At 45.7% G+C, this 13,603-nt stretch overlaps 1 protein-coding gene across 1 annotated transcript; it reads right to left on the bottom strand.

Moving 5' to 3' along the window:
* Positions 1-2,465: 2,465 nt before the first annotated feature.
* Positions 2,466-4,143, bottom strand: LOC123050690 (E3 ubiquitin-protein ligase PUB23-like). The gene has a single exon (XM_044473450.1). It carries the CDS (start codon positions 4,002-4,004, stop codon positions 2,721-2,723), a length of 1,284 nt encoding a protein of 427 aa, XP_044329385.1. The 5' UTR covers positions 4,005-4,143; the 3' UTR covers positions 2,466-2,720.
* Positions 4,144-13,603: the final 9,460 nt, after the last annotated feature.

The following is a 13,603-nucleotide window of genomic DNA, read 5'->3' as shown; positions in this document are numbered from 1 at the left end:
GAAGGCATTATTTGTAAGCTGTCGTAAAAAAATCTCACTAAGCATTAGAAATAATGAATTATAATTCCTTCGCATTTGAACAAACCCTCCCGAGTTCTTTACACATACAATACTTTTGGTACAACAATTCTGACCCTAAAGGGCCCCCTAATTTCAATTTTAAAGGCATTATTTGTAAATTGAAGCAATTTTAAAATCTCATCAACTTTGCATTAATTTCATGCCATGTCTGGGTTTGCTTTGTGTCAATATATCATACACCTTTCTTTCTTTCTTTCTTGTTAAACTCTCCTTCCTTATTTATGTATAAGGATCATGCCCTAGATAAAGACTATTGCTTCTTACCACCGTAATTTCACGACCTTTCATGTAATCTGTGGCTACAACCAACCGAACAAGTTTGTTTTTGTGTCTTAGTACCACCTGGCTCCAATAGATTCAATAGTACCCGTTTAAACACGTGTGTGCAACTTGCACCAACGTGGAAGCTGGGGATTTGTGGCCAAGCTTGATTGTAATTAAAGGAAGATGATTGTGGGTTGGTCATTAAAGGAAGAGGAATTTGTGTGGGGGCACGCTGCATCATAAAAACATGATTGCAAGCTCCTCTTGATAATTGGAAGAGGAGATTGTGGGCTACATAGAGAAGTGGGCCTCTAACAGCAGTGGCCGGGAGAGCCGTGCGAAGTACGACGTCGGGACCAGCTGGCTGGGGCAAAGGGCGGCGCCGGCCGGCCAGCTCACAGCGAGAGAACGAGGTTAAGACTTTGGCATGGTTGAATAACAGGTGGGGTTTGTGTTTCAGTGTTTAGCCGAGCTATTAGTTTGTGCTTGCAATTTTTCCCGTGTTTTTTCAGTTGTACATGCTTACACCTGGTTCCTTTCTTCTTTCTCTATTTTCTTTATATTCATGGGTTTTAAAGGGGACTTACATGGCTATTATTGTATTAGTGTAAATACTTTTTTTCATTTTTTTTGAAATTGTATTAGTGTAAATACTAGCGTGTAAGATAAGATAGAAGGCATGCTTTTCTGACCGAGCAGCATCACCATCGATCCGTGCTCCAATTTGTCACCATGGACTGACATGGGATTCAGCTAGTTGGAAGTTCTTGCCGGCGTGGTGCATTTTTGGAGAAAATGAGGTGATGGAGAATCGGTGAATTGGGGTCTATTGAGGACAGTTCACTTGAGTTTTGATCTTAGGGTCCCAAAACTCGAGGCTAACAAAAGCTATATGTTGCACCATTCTATGTTCATCGATGTCTCTAAAGCGGAATCCAAAGAATTATGGACAGACGATGCACTAGGTGTCCGTGCCATTGGGCAGAGGAGTATGTGAATTATCTCCGTTGCAACGCACGGGCAATTTTCCTAGTTTCTGATAAAAAGAGTGGAACCACCACTCCGCACAATTCCAACTAGAGATCTTCACCGTTTCGTCCTGGAGTGGCGCGTAACCCAGATGGGCAGGTGCGGTCCACCACACGCTTGGCAAAGGAGATGGGTCGGTTGCTTCTCTTATTGTGGAACTTAGTAATGTACTCGCTAGAAGATCCTTCTCCGACCAAGTTAGGCAGCAACATAGCTAGGCGCTATGTATGTATGATGAGTTTTGATATACCAAGTGACTTTGATCGAGGGACTGCATCGTGCCTGCTGTTCGTCGACGGGTGATGGTGGAGGTGCTTGTCCTTGGCTATGGTGCGATCCTAACACCGTGAACTACCACGGAAGGAGGGAGATAGGGGGCGTGGCTGTGATGTGCGATGGACTTAGTTAATAGGTATTCTTAAGTAATTATATATATAGCGATTTTACTGGGCCTATTGGCCAATTTGTTCTGAGGCTGAGGCGGGTGTAGAAAATAACCCATCTTGAACCGTTGTGTTTCTTTTTCAAGGCGGTTTGTGAGAAACAACCCATCGCGAATTGTTGTGATTTTGTTCGCAGTGGGGTGTGAGAAATGGCCATGTTGAAATCTTGTGATATTGTTCATAGGCGGGTGTGAGAAACGAGCCATCTTAGATGTACTACGTATCAGGGTTGAGAAAAAATGCGGCCCGGGCGTGTCGGTTGGGAATTGCCCATTTGTCTAGAATTATGTCAATCTATCCAAACACTAGATTAGACCTACCTGCGATGTATTACATCAATATGTGGTGTTTTCTGCAACAAACTCGTATAGTAGGTGTTTTACGCAATAAACCTGTATAGTAGATGTTTTGCGTAACACTAGCCCCAATAAGTGATGGTTTGTGCAATTCCCACTAGATGAGTATGAGAGTATTTGAGCATGTTGGTCGACGGTCTTGTGTCTGCCACATAGGATTGGACCAACCACAGAGCATCTTTTTTCTTTCTTTATTATTTCTATTTTTTTCTCTCTCTTCTTGTCCATCAATCACATGCATGTAAGTATATGAAAAAAAGCGAGGGACATGACTACATGAACAAATAAATAGGGAGTTAAAGCGGACACGCCCGTACAGTGACCAAACGGGTCCGTGGATGTTTGAGGGACCAAAATTGTTCAGACTGACTGTAGATGCCCTAACTGAACATTTCAGAATGTACCATCACCAGCAAGCAAGGCAGAGACATCTTAACTGAAGTTGGCATCACAAAATAATCATGCAAAGCTGCTACATGCAATTAGCATGTTAAACATTACAATTACGCTGCCAATTAGTTTCATCTACAAAAGAAGAGTGTGGCAATTAGAAAGGGTAGAGGGCCTGGAGGGTAGGATGCAAGCACGGCGAGCTCCGCCACGCCCTGGCGTGCAGCCGGAGCGTCTGCCGTGCCCGCTCCCTCGTCCTCTCGTCGCACCACTGCCGCTCCTCCTCCGGCGCCGACGCCGCCACCAGGCACAGCTTCCCCACCGCGCCCGTCGCCGCCATCTCCTGCACCACCGCCACCGTCGCCGTGTGCCGGGCGATTGATCGGAGCACTCGCACCGCCTTCGCGCTAGCCGCCATCGACGCCCCGGCCACCCACGCCCCCACGGCTGCCACGCCGGCTCCGTGCGCCACCAGCGCTGCGCGGCCCTCCGCGCACCCGCACAGCCGGTTCAGCGCGCACAGCGCCAGCTCGCACCACGCTCGCCGCCTCTCGCCGTTCACGAGCAGCAGCATGTCCACGAGCACAGCCACCGCGCCGGCCTCCGCGGCCTTCACTCGGTTCCGCCCGTGGGCGGTCGCGCCTGCAAGCACCCGCAGCGCTGCCTTGGTCGCCATCGAGGTCGAGGCGCCCATGCCGTCGTCGCCGCGGAGCAGCCGCGCAGTCTCGACGAACACCTTCTCCGGGAGCGACGCCGCTCTGCTGGGCGCCATGCACGCCGTCACGTCCGCCAGGAGCACGGCCGCGCGTGCCCGGGACGCCGCGTCGGCGTCGGAGCCGGAGTGTCCCTGCAGGGTAGAGACGAGCGCGCCGACCAGCGCCGTGCCATCCCTGTCGACGGCGCGCGCCAGGCACCGCTCCGGGAGCCGGAGCGAGGAGATGACGTCGAGTGCCGCGGCGGCGTTCTCTGGCGCTGACGTCGCAGACGAGACGAAGACGTCGAGCAGGGCATCCGCAGAGCCGGGTACGGCGGCGACGAGTTCCCTACCGCACTCGCCCTCCGCCACGACGTCCCTAAGCTCGCGGAGCGCAGCGAGGGCCACTCGCGACGGTCTCTTGTTCTTCGCGTCGGCGAGCCGCGACACCAGCGCGGCCAGGCGGGCGCGGTCGGCAGGGGCCGGCTTCATCGTATGGTCGACGGCGTCGTCGGGGCGGTGGAGGGCGCACCAGGAGCGGATGAGGCGGCAGAGCGTGTGGTTGGGCGTGGGCTCGCAGTCCGGCGCGACGGGCAGCTTGGTGAGCGGGCAGGAGGCGGCGAGGCGGAGCCAGCGGTGGATGGCGTGGCGGTCGTAGGTGATGCCGGTGGGGAGCGTGACGGGGTCGCGCATGACGTCCAGCGTGATAGGGCACACGAAGTAGGACGGAACCTCCACCTCCTCCATTAGAACACCAAGGGCTCCTTCTTCTAGCTGTTGCAATGGTGGTGGTGAGACTGGTGGAGAATGAGAGAGCAATGGCGGATCGATGGCTATGAGCGGTTGATGCTGGAGATATAGTGGGAGGAAATCTTTGACAAAACGGAGTATTTTATAGTATACGCGTGAGATCGATCGAGATGGATGTAGCGAGGGGGGGGGGGATTCAAACTCAAGGACGTGTGCAGGTCTGCATGGTTTGGTTTGGTCAGTCCACTCTATCTCTATCCTTCTTCTTGGAAGGAGACCGACTGATTTCCTGACCATTAAACAATTCTTTTTAAAATAAATCCACGCGGGACAGCGTGTTTTGTATGTTTTCGTCTTGTTTTTTTACCGCATCGTGTCCGAATATTGAAGTTGTGCTGTCCTACTCGGAAGTTGCATATGAGGCGCCCAGAGACGCCAAGCAGAACCGACAGACAGTTGACAAAGCGAAGAGCCTGGGTCTGATTTTTCTACCATGCATGCATGGGATGCATCATGCATCCAATAGTTGCTTTAAGATTCGTGCAACATTTTCTGGATAGAAAATTTATGTTAGCTTCAAAGTATTACATGATGTTACTTCGCCTTTTTCTTATTTCAAAGTGTACCCTATTGTTTTCATGAAACTAATGCGCTCATTTTCATGGACTCTTTTTATAATGGGGTTGGCTATTTGTAAGTTCGCCCAAGAAATTTTGGTGCAAGTCGACTTTCTTTTAAAGCTGCATCTTCATTGTACTGCTGTGGTGTGTTTTCTACCTCCAGCCTCCTCCTCCTCCTGAAACGCAACCGACATTAGTCGATTCGTCCGCCACTGCCACCCCGCCCTCCCCTCACTGCTTTACTGCCGCCACCAATGACCATCCCTCTAAACCTCCCCGACGATTAGATATTTCAGGCAAGCCACTGCACCCCCACCCGTGCATGTCAATCTGCTTCCTCGCCTCCGACTAGGATGTCACAGCTGGCTCACAGCTCGCTGCCGCTCACATCACCATTCTTGTCTCCGGCAGGGTCATGACTTAGCCTCGCCATTGACGTCGCAGTTTGTTGACTCGGGCTCCGACATGGCCTCCTTCCTTCCTAAGCGAAGTAGACTTACATAAAAAAATAAATCAAATGACTTAGATATAGCCTGTGCGCGTTTTTAAAAGGCTAGGTATTTAGTTAGTACCCAATTAGTTTTGTGTGGACTAGCCTGTGAGGCATGCAATTAACATGAGTAGCCAAGCAAAACGACAGAGAGTTTGACGAATTAGGCAGAGTAAAACAAGTTCGAGAGGACAAAACGGGCAGGCAGAGACCATGCACGAAGTCTCCGAAGTCTTGGAGGCTGAGACCGACGTGGTGTCGCGCGCTCTAGCTTAGCTTAATTTTTGGCGCGAAATTTCTGATGCTTACTCTTGTCCTCTAGCTGGTTTGTTTTTCTCTGGTGGTGAATTACTAGGCACTACCGCACTAGCTAGGCAGGCACAAACAGAAATGGCGCGTCTCCGGTGGCCAACGCGGCATCTTTGACCACGCCAATTGTTTGAATAGTTTTAGCGAGGTCCAGTTTGAAGATAAATTGCATGCATGCACATCGGTAGCAAGGGCGTGTTCGGTTGCCGTTTGCTACAGGGCTGCATCGCATACACTTCTCAAACCAGTCTGGTTGAGCAAAAACAGGCCCTAATACGTCATCTGCTAGTTGTTTGGTTGCCTGCATTTAGTGTCCCTGCATTAGGTAATACCCAAGTGCACTTTGTTTGGTTGCCTGCATTGGCCCGAGCGGCACATGAACACGGCGTTTGGTTGCATACGGCATATATGTTGTGCTTACCTTGTACCCTAGTTGGTGAGCTTACCCACACCTAGCACACCAACGCCACAACACAGCAATGGCGATGAATTGGGCGAAGATGTTGAAGTTCTTCAGCTTCATCCCAAACTGACGATCCACCTTGACACCTCCAACCTTGCGACTGTCAACAGTGCTGCCGTGCTTTCACACCCACTCGGAGTAAGCTTGTTCTGTTGCCTGCCTAGTCTTGAACCCTCTATGGGTGTTGTTGCTATACGATGCCACTTGTGCACTGGCTTCTTCCCATGAACTACAAATCCCTGGGACCTTACCGATGAACACGGCATACCACTTGCCCTAGCAATGCACAAGAGCAAGAGTTGAAGCAACAAATCAATGGAGCACACAAGTAGCAAGTAAAGTAGCACACAAACAACAATGGAGCAGAAGAGAAGTAAAGCATGCATGATCATACGGCATAGCAAGTTCTTCCTAGCACTACCTTGGTGTTAACCTACCACCACATCCAAAAGAGGGTGTCGTCCTACCACTGCAAGTTCACCATCAGCGTGAGGGATTAGTATATAACACCTCACCAAAATATACATACATCAAATAGTTTTTGAGCCCTAACTACACAAAATGTACGTCGTCATCGTCATCGTCGTCGTCGTCGCCACCGCCATCGCCGTCGGGGATCATGCACGCTCACAGGCAGCACTACTCTAGTAGTAGTGCTTGCCCAGCCAGCTCCTGAGCCACAGCACCCTGTGAGTGTCGGCCATGGCAACGAACCCAACACCCTGGGCCTTGTTGTCAAGCAGGTGGCTGAGAGCTGCCATGAGAGCCTCGTCGCTAAAGCCACCCTGGGTCATGACAGCGCCATACAGGTCAGGGTGGACGTCGAGGGGCTTGCACTCCCTGATGGTTGTTGCCACCTCCTTCACCGCCTCAGTCATGCTGCAGAAGACATTGATCTCCTCCTCCATCAGGCCTCCTCTCTTCCTCTTCCGGGGTGTTGAAGGGCTTCACAGCGGGCTTGTCAGGGCCATCGAGGACCTCGACGTCCGGGATCCCAGGGAAGTCTGGCATGGGAGAACCAAGAGGCTCCCCGAGCCCATGGCATGCTTCCCAGTTGCCAGCCCGAAGGAGAAGATGTGCTGCATCTGGTTGTAGTTCTGTATGGGTGTGTTGAGGAACTCAGCGTCCCTTGGGTGGTCCTAAGAATGAAACACAAGTGTTGTTAGTTGCGATTAGGAGTAGGCAATGGTGGACAGTATGAAAAGGAAGAGGGCTGTGAGCTAACCGCGACATGGCCGACGTAGTGCTCTGCCTCCAGAACTATGAAGCAAGTGTTCTCATCCCATGAGGCACCGCTAAGGTCTCTCAGCCTGGACACTTGGATCCATCGACTTCTCCACTTCCTCAGGTGGTTGTATGATGACCCACAAGTATAGGGGATCTATCGTAGTCCTTTCGATAAGTAAGAGTGTCGAACCCAACGAGGAGCAGAAGGAAATGATAAGCGGTTTTCAGCAAGGTATTCTCTGCAAGCACTCAAATTATAGGTAACAGATAGTTTTGTGATAGGATAATTTGTAACGAGAAACAAGTAACAAAAGTAAATAAAGTGCAGCAAGGTGGCCCAATCCTTTTTGTAGCAAAGGACAAGCCTGGACAAACTCTTATATAGAGAAAAGCGTTCCCGAGGACACATGGGAATTATCGTCAAGCTAGTTTTCATCACGTTCATATGATTCGCGTTCGGTACTTTGATAATTTGATATGTGGGTGGACCGGTGCTTGGGTGCTGCCCTTACTTGGACAAGCATCCCACTTATGATTAACCTCTATTGCAAGCATCCGCAACTACAACAAAAGTATTAAGGTAAACCTAACCATAGCATGAAACATATGGATCCAAATCAGCCCCTTACGAAGCAACGCATAAACTAGGGTTTAAGCTTCTGTCACTCTAGCAACCCATCATCTACTTATTACTTCCCAATGCCTTCCTCTAGGCCCAAATAATGGTGAAGTGTCATGTAGTCGACGTTCACATAACACCACTAGAGGAGAGACAACATACATCTCATCAAAATATCGAACGAATACCAAATTCACATGACTACTAATAGCAAGACTTCTCCCATGTCCTCAGGAACAAACGTAACTACTCACAAAGCATATTCATGTTCATAATCAGAGGAGTATTAATATGCATATAGGATCTGAACATATGATCTTCCACCAAATAAACCAACTAGCATCAACTACAAGGAGTAATCAACACTACTAGCAACCTACAGGTACCAATCCCAGACTTAGAGACAAGAATTGGATACAAGAGATGAACTAGGGTTTGAGAGGAGATGGTGCCGGTGAAGATGTTGATGGAGATTGCCCTCTCCCGATGAGAAGAGCGTTGGTGATGACGATGGCGATGATTTCCCCCTCCCGGAGGGAAGTGTCCCCGGCAGAACAGCTCTGCCGGAGCCCTAGATTGGTTCCGCCAAGGTTCCGCCTCGTGGCGGCGGAGTCTCGTCCCAAAAGCTTGCTTATGATTTTTCTTCGGACGAAAGACTTCATATAGCAGAAGATGGGCACTGGAGGGCCAACAGGGGGCCCACGAGGCAGGGGGACGCGCCCAGGGGGGTAGGGCGCGCCCCCCACCCTCGTGGACAGGTGGAGGCCCCCTTGATGTATTTCTTCCACTCATTATTTTTTATTATTTCCAAAAATAAATTTCGTGGAGTTTCAGGACTTTTGGAGTTGTGCAGAATAGGTCTCTAATATTTGCTCCTTTTCCAGCCCAGAATTCCAGCTGCCGGCATTCCCCCTCCTTATGTAAACCTTGTAAAATAAGAGAATAGGCATAAGTATTGTGACATAATGTATAATAACAGCCCATAATGCAATAAATATCGATATAAAAGCATGATGCAAAATGGACGTATCAAGTCCCCCAAGCTTAGACCTCGCTTGTCCTCAAGCGGAAGCCGATAACAATAAATATGTCCACATGTTTAGAGGTAGAGGTGTCGATAAAATAAAATACGGACATGAGGGCATCATGATTATTCTCATAACAGCAACATATATGGATATTGTCATATGATCTCTTATGCTCAAGTAATAATCTATTCACAATGCAAAGTATGAATCAGAAACTTTATTGAGAACTAACAAACTATAATCTCAGTCATTGAAGCAATTGCAATTTATCATAACATCAGAAAGAGTCTATGTCAGAGCTTTCTAGCAAGTCCAGATACTCAACTATCATTTAGTCTTTCATAATTGCTAACACTCACGCAATACTTGTGGTTACGGAGTTTTAATCGGACACAAAGAAAGATAGGGGCTTATATTTTCGCCTCCCAACCTTTTACCTCAAGGGTAATGTCAACAATAATAATTCATGCTAACCCACATCCAATTAGATATATATATCAGGATCTTTCCAACATACTGTGCTTGCCAAAGGATAAAATGTAAAAAGGATAGGTGAAGATCACCATGACTCTTGCATAAGGTAGAAGATAATAAAAGATAGGCCCTTCGCAGAGGGAAGCAGAGGTTGCCATGCGCTTTCAGGGTTGGATGCATAAAATCTTAATGCGAAAGAACGTCACTTTATATTGCCACTTGTGATATGAACCTTTATTATGCAGTCCGTCGCTTTTATTTCTTCCACATCACAAGATCGTATAAAGCTTATCTCCTCCACACCAATCAATCATACATATTTAGAGAGCAATTTTTATTGCTTGCACCGATGACAACTTACTTGAAGGATCTTACTCAATCCATAGGTAGGTATGGTGGACTCTCATGGCAAAACCGGTTTAAGGGTTTTTGGAAGCACAAGTAGTATCTCTACTTGGTGCAAAGAATTTGGCTAGCATGAGGGGGAAAGGCAAGCTCAACATGTTGGATGATCCGTGACAATATACTTTATCTCAGATATAAGAAAACATAACCCATTACGTTGTCTTCCTTGTCCAACATCAACTCTTTAGCATGTCATATTTTAATGAGTGCTCCCAATCATAAAAGATGTCCAAGATAGGATATTTATATGTGAAACCTCTCTTTCTTTATTACTTCCTATTAATTGCAACGATGACCAAGGCTATGTTTGTCAACTCTCAACAATTTTTAATCATCATACTCTTTCTATGTGAAGTCATTACTCTCCATGAGATCAATATTATCTCTTCTTATTATTTCTTTTTATTCTTTTCTCTTTTCTTTTATTCACTCAAGATCATAGCAAGATATCAAGCCCTTGACTCAACACTAATCTTTATTATGTATATAGCTCACGGACTCGATTACATAGAGGGATCATAAAGCAAAACTCAAAACTAGATCATACCAAAACTTTATTCTACTAGATCAAGATACTACTAATAGGATCGAACTAAGAAAAACGGTAAAGATAGGAGATGTGGTGGTGATACGATACCGGGGCATCTCCCCCAAGCTTGGCAGTTGCCAAGGGGAGTGCCCATACCCTTGTGATTATGTCTCCTTTGTTGAAGAAGAAGAAGATGGTTTAGTTGATGGCGTAGTCTTCTTCCTTAATTTGCACTTGAGGACAGAATTTTGATCCCTCAAGTCATCACTCTCCTGCTCCAGGCTTAATATTTTTTTTTGCATAATTCCTGCTTGTTTTCCTGCAAGAGACGAAAAGGGATAAACTCGATCTTAAATTTCTTTGCTCTATCAGGGAGGCTTGACTTTTTGAACTCCACATGCATGTCCCCAGGTTGAGGTAATGGGACTTCATCTTCATCTGAGCTCGTCTCCTCCTTTCTCTTGGGCTCATAGTCCTCTTCTTCTTCCGTAGTCCAACCACAATGCTCCACATCCCCATAGACCTTAGGATCTGCAAGGTGATCAGCCACATAGCTTTCTCCTTCCGAATCCTAGGAAGACATGTTGCTCTAATCTGCAGCAGGACAGCTCGAAACAAAGACAGGAGATATTTGCATGATACGGAGGTCAAAACCTTCGGGAGATTATATAATGAATTTTTACCGACCAAAATACGTAACGTGCAAGAAAACGGAGTCCGGAGAGCGCACGAGGTGCCCACGAGGCAGGGGGCGCGCCCAGGGGGGTAGGGCGCGCCCTCCACCCTCGTGGAGCCCTCGTGTCCTTCCCGGATTGCTTCTTATTTTTCTATTTTTCTAAATATTCCAAAACGGAGAAAAATTGCCTTTAGAACTGTTTTGGAGTCGGTTTACTTACCGTACCACATACCTATTCCTTTTCGGAGTCTGAAACGTTCTGGAAAGTGTCCCTTATGTATTCCTCCGGGGTTACGGTTTCAATAACATTGGTTTCAACATTTATGGATTACCTGAGATATAATGTTTGATTCTTTGACCGTTGACCACCTTCGGATTTGTGCCTTCGAAGTTGTTGATTTTTATGGCATCGGAACGATAGACCTCCTCGATAACATAAGGGCCTTCCCATTTAGATAGAAGTTTTCCTGCAAAAAATCTTAAACGAGAGTTGTATAGCAATACATAATCACCTACATTAAACTCACGCTTTTGTATTCTTTTGTCATGCCATCTTTTAACTTTTTCTTTAAACAACTTGGCATTCTCATAGGCTTGGGTTCTCCATTCATCAAGTGAGCTAATGTCAAATAACCTCTTCTCACCGGCAAGTTTGAAATCATAATTGAGCTCTTTAATAGCCCAATAAGCCTTATGTTCTAGTTCGAGAGGTAAGTGACATGCTTTTCCATAAACCATTTTATACGGAGACATACCCATAGGATTTTTATATGCAGTTCTATAGGCCCATAATGCATCATCAAGTTTCTTGGACCAATTCTTTCTAGATCTATTAACAGTCTTTTGCAAAATTAATTTGAGCTCTCTATTACTCAATTCTACTTGACCACTAGACTGCGGGTGATAAGGAGATGCAATTCTATGATTAACATCATATTTAGCAAGCATTTTACGGAAAGCACCATGAATAAAATGTGAACCACCATCAGTCATTAAATATCTAGGGACTCCAAACCTCGGAAAAATAACTTCTTTAAGCATCTTAATAGAAGTGTTATGATCAGCACTACTAGTTGGAATAGCTTCTACCCACTTAGTAACGTAATCAACAGCAACTAAAATATGTGTGTATCCATTAGAGGCAGGAAAAGGTCCCATATAATCAAAGCCCCAAACATCAAATGGTTCAATAACAAGTGAATAATTCATAGGCATTTCTTGACGTCTACTAATATTACCAATTCTTTGACATTCATCACAAGACAAGACAAACTTACGGGCATCCTTGAAGAGAGTAGGCCAATAAAAACCGGATTGCAATACCTTATGTGCAGTTCTGTCTCCAGCGTGGTGTCCTCCATAAGCCTCGGAGTGACACTTGCGTAGGATCTGTTCCTGCTCATGCTCAGGTACACAACGTCTAATAACACCATCTACTCCTTCTTTATAAAGATGTGGGTCATCCCAAAAGTAATGTCTTAAATCATAGAAAAACTTTTTCTTTTGCTGGTATGTGAAACTAGGTGGTATGAATTTAGCAACGATGTAATTAGCATAATCATCATACCATGGAGCAGTACAAGAAGCATTTATGACATTTAATTGTTCAGGGTCATCAAGAACATTTTCTAACCTAGACAAGTTGTCTGCAACGGGGTTCTCAGCTCCCTTTCTATCAACAATATGCAAATCAAATTCTTGTAATAAGAGAACCCATCTAATAAGTCTAGGTTTAGCATCTTTCTTTTCCATAAGATATTTAATAGCAGCATGATCAGTGTGAATAGTTACTTTAGAATCAACAATATAAGGTCTGAACTTATCACAAGCAAATACAACTGCTAAGAATTCTTTTTCAGTAGTAGCATAATTTCTTTGAGCATTGTCTAGAGTTTTGCTAGCATATTGGATAACATTTAATTTCTTATCAACTCTTTGCCCTAGAACAGCACCTACAGCATAATCACTAGCATCACACATAATTTCAAAGGGTAAATTCCAATCAGGTGGCTGAACAATAGGTGCAGAGATCAATGCTTTCTTAAGTATTTCAAATGCTTCTACACAATCATCATCAAAGACAAATGGTATATCTTTTTGTAATAAATTAGTCAGAGGCCGAGAAATTTTTGAGAAGTCCTTAATGAACCTCCTATAAAAACCGGCGTGACCAAGGAAACTTCTTATACCTTTGATGTCCTTGGGACATGGCATCTTTTCAATAGCATCAACCTTGGCTTTATCAACTTCAATACCTCTTTCAGAAACTTTATGCCCCAAGACAATACCTTCATTAACCATAAAGTGGCACTTTTCCCAATTCAAGACAAGATTAGTTTCTTCACATCTCTGCAAAACTCGATCAAGGTTGCTCAAGCAATCATCAAAAGAGGATCCACAAACGGAGAAATCGTCCATGAAAACCTCACAAATCTTTTCACAAAAGTCAGAGAATATAGCCATCGTGCATCTTCGAAAGGTAGCAGATGCATTAGATAAACCAAAAGGCATATGTCTATAAGCGAAAGTACCGAAAGGGCAGGTAAAAGTGGTCTTTGATTGATCATCGGCTGACACAGGTATTTGAGAGAAACCAGAATAACCATCTAGAAAGAAAAAATGTGTATGTTTTGATAATCTTTCTAGCATTTGATCAATAAAAGGTAAGGGTAATGATCTCTTTAGTAGCCTTATTTAATTTGCGGAAATCAATTACCATCCTATAACCTGTAATAATTCTTTGCAGAATCAATTCA

Source organism: Triticum aestivum, chromosome 2D (genome assembly GCF_018294505.1).
Source record: "Triticum aestivum cultivar Chinese Spring chromosome 2D, IWGSC CS RefSeq v2.1, whole genome shotgun sequence".
NCBI classification, from domain to species: domain Eukaryota; kingdom Viridiplantae; phylum Streptophyta; class Magnoliopsida; order Poales; family Poaceae; genus Triticum; species Triticum aestivum.
This window is presented reverse-complemented; position numbering and strand designations above follow the sequence as displayed.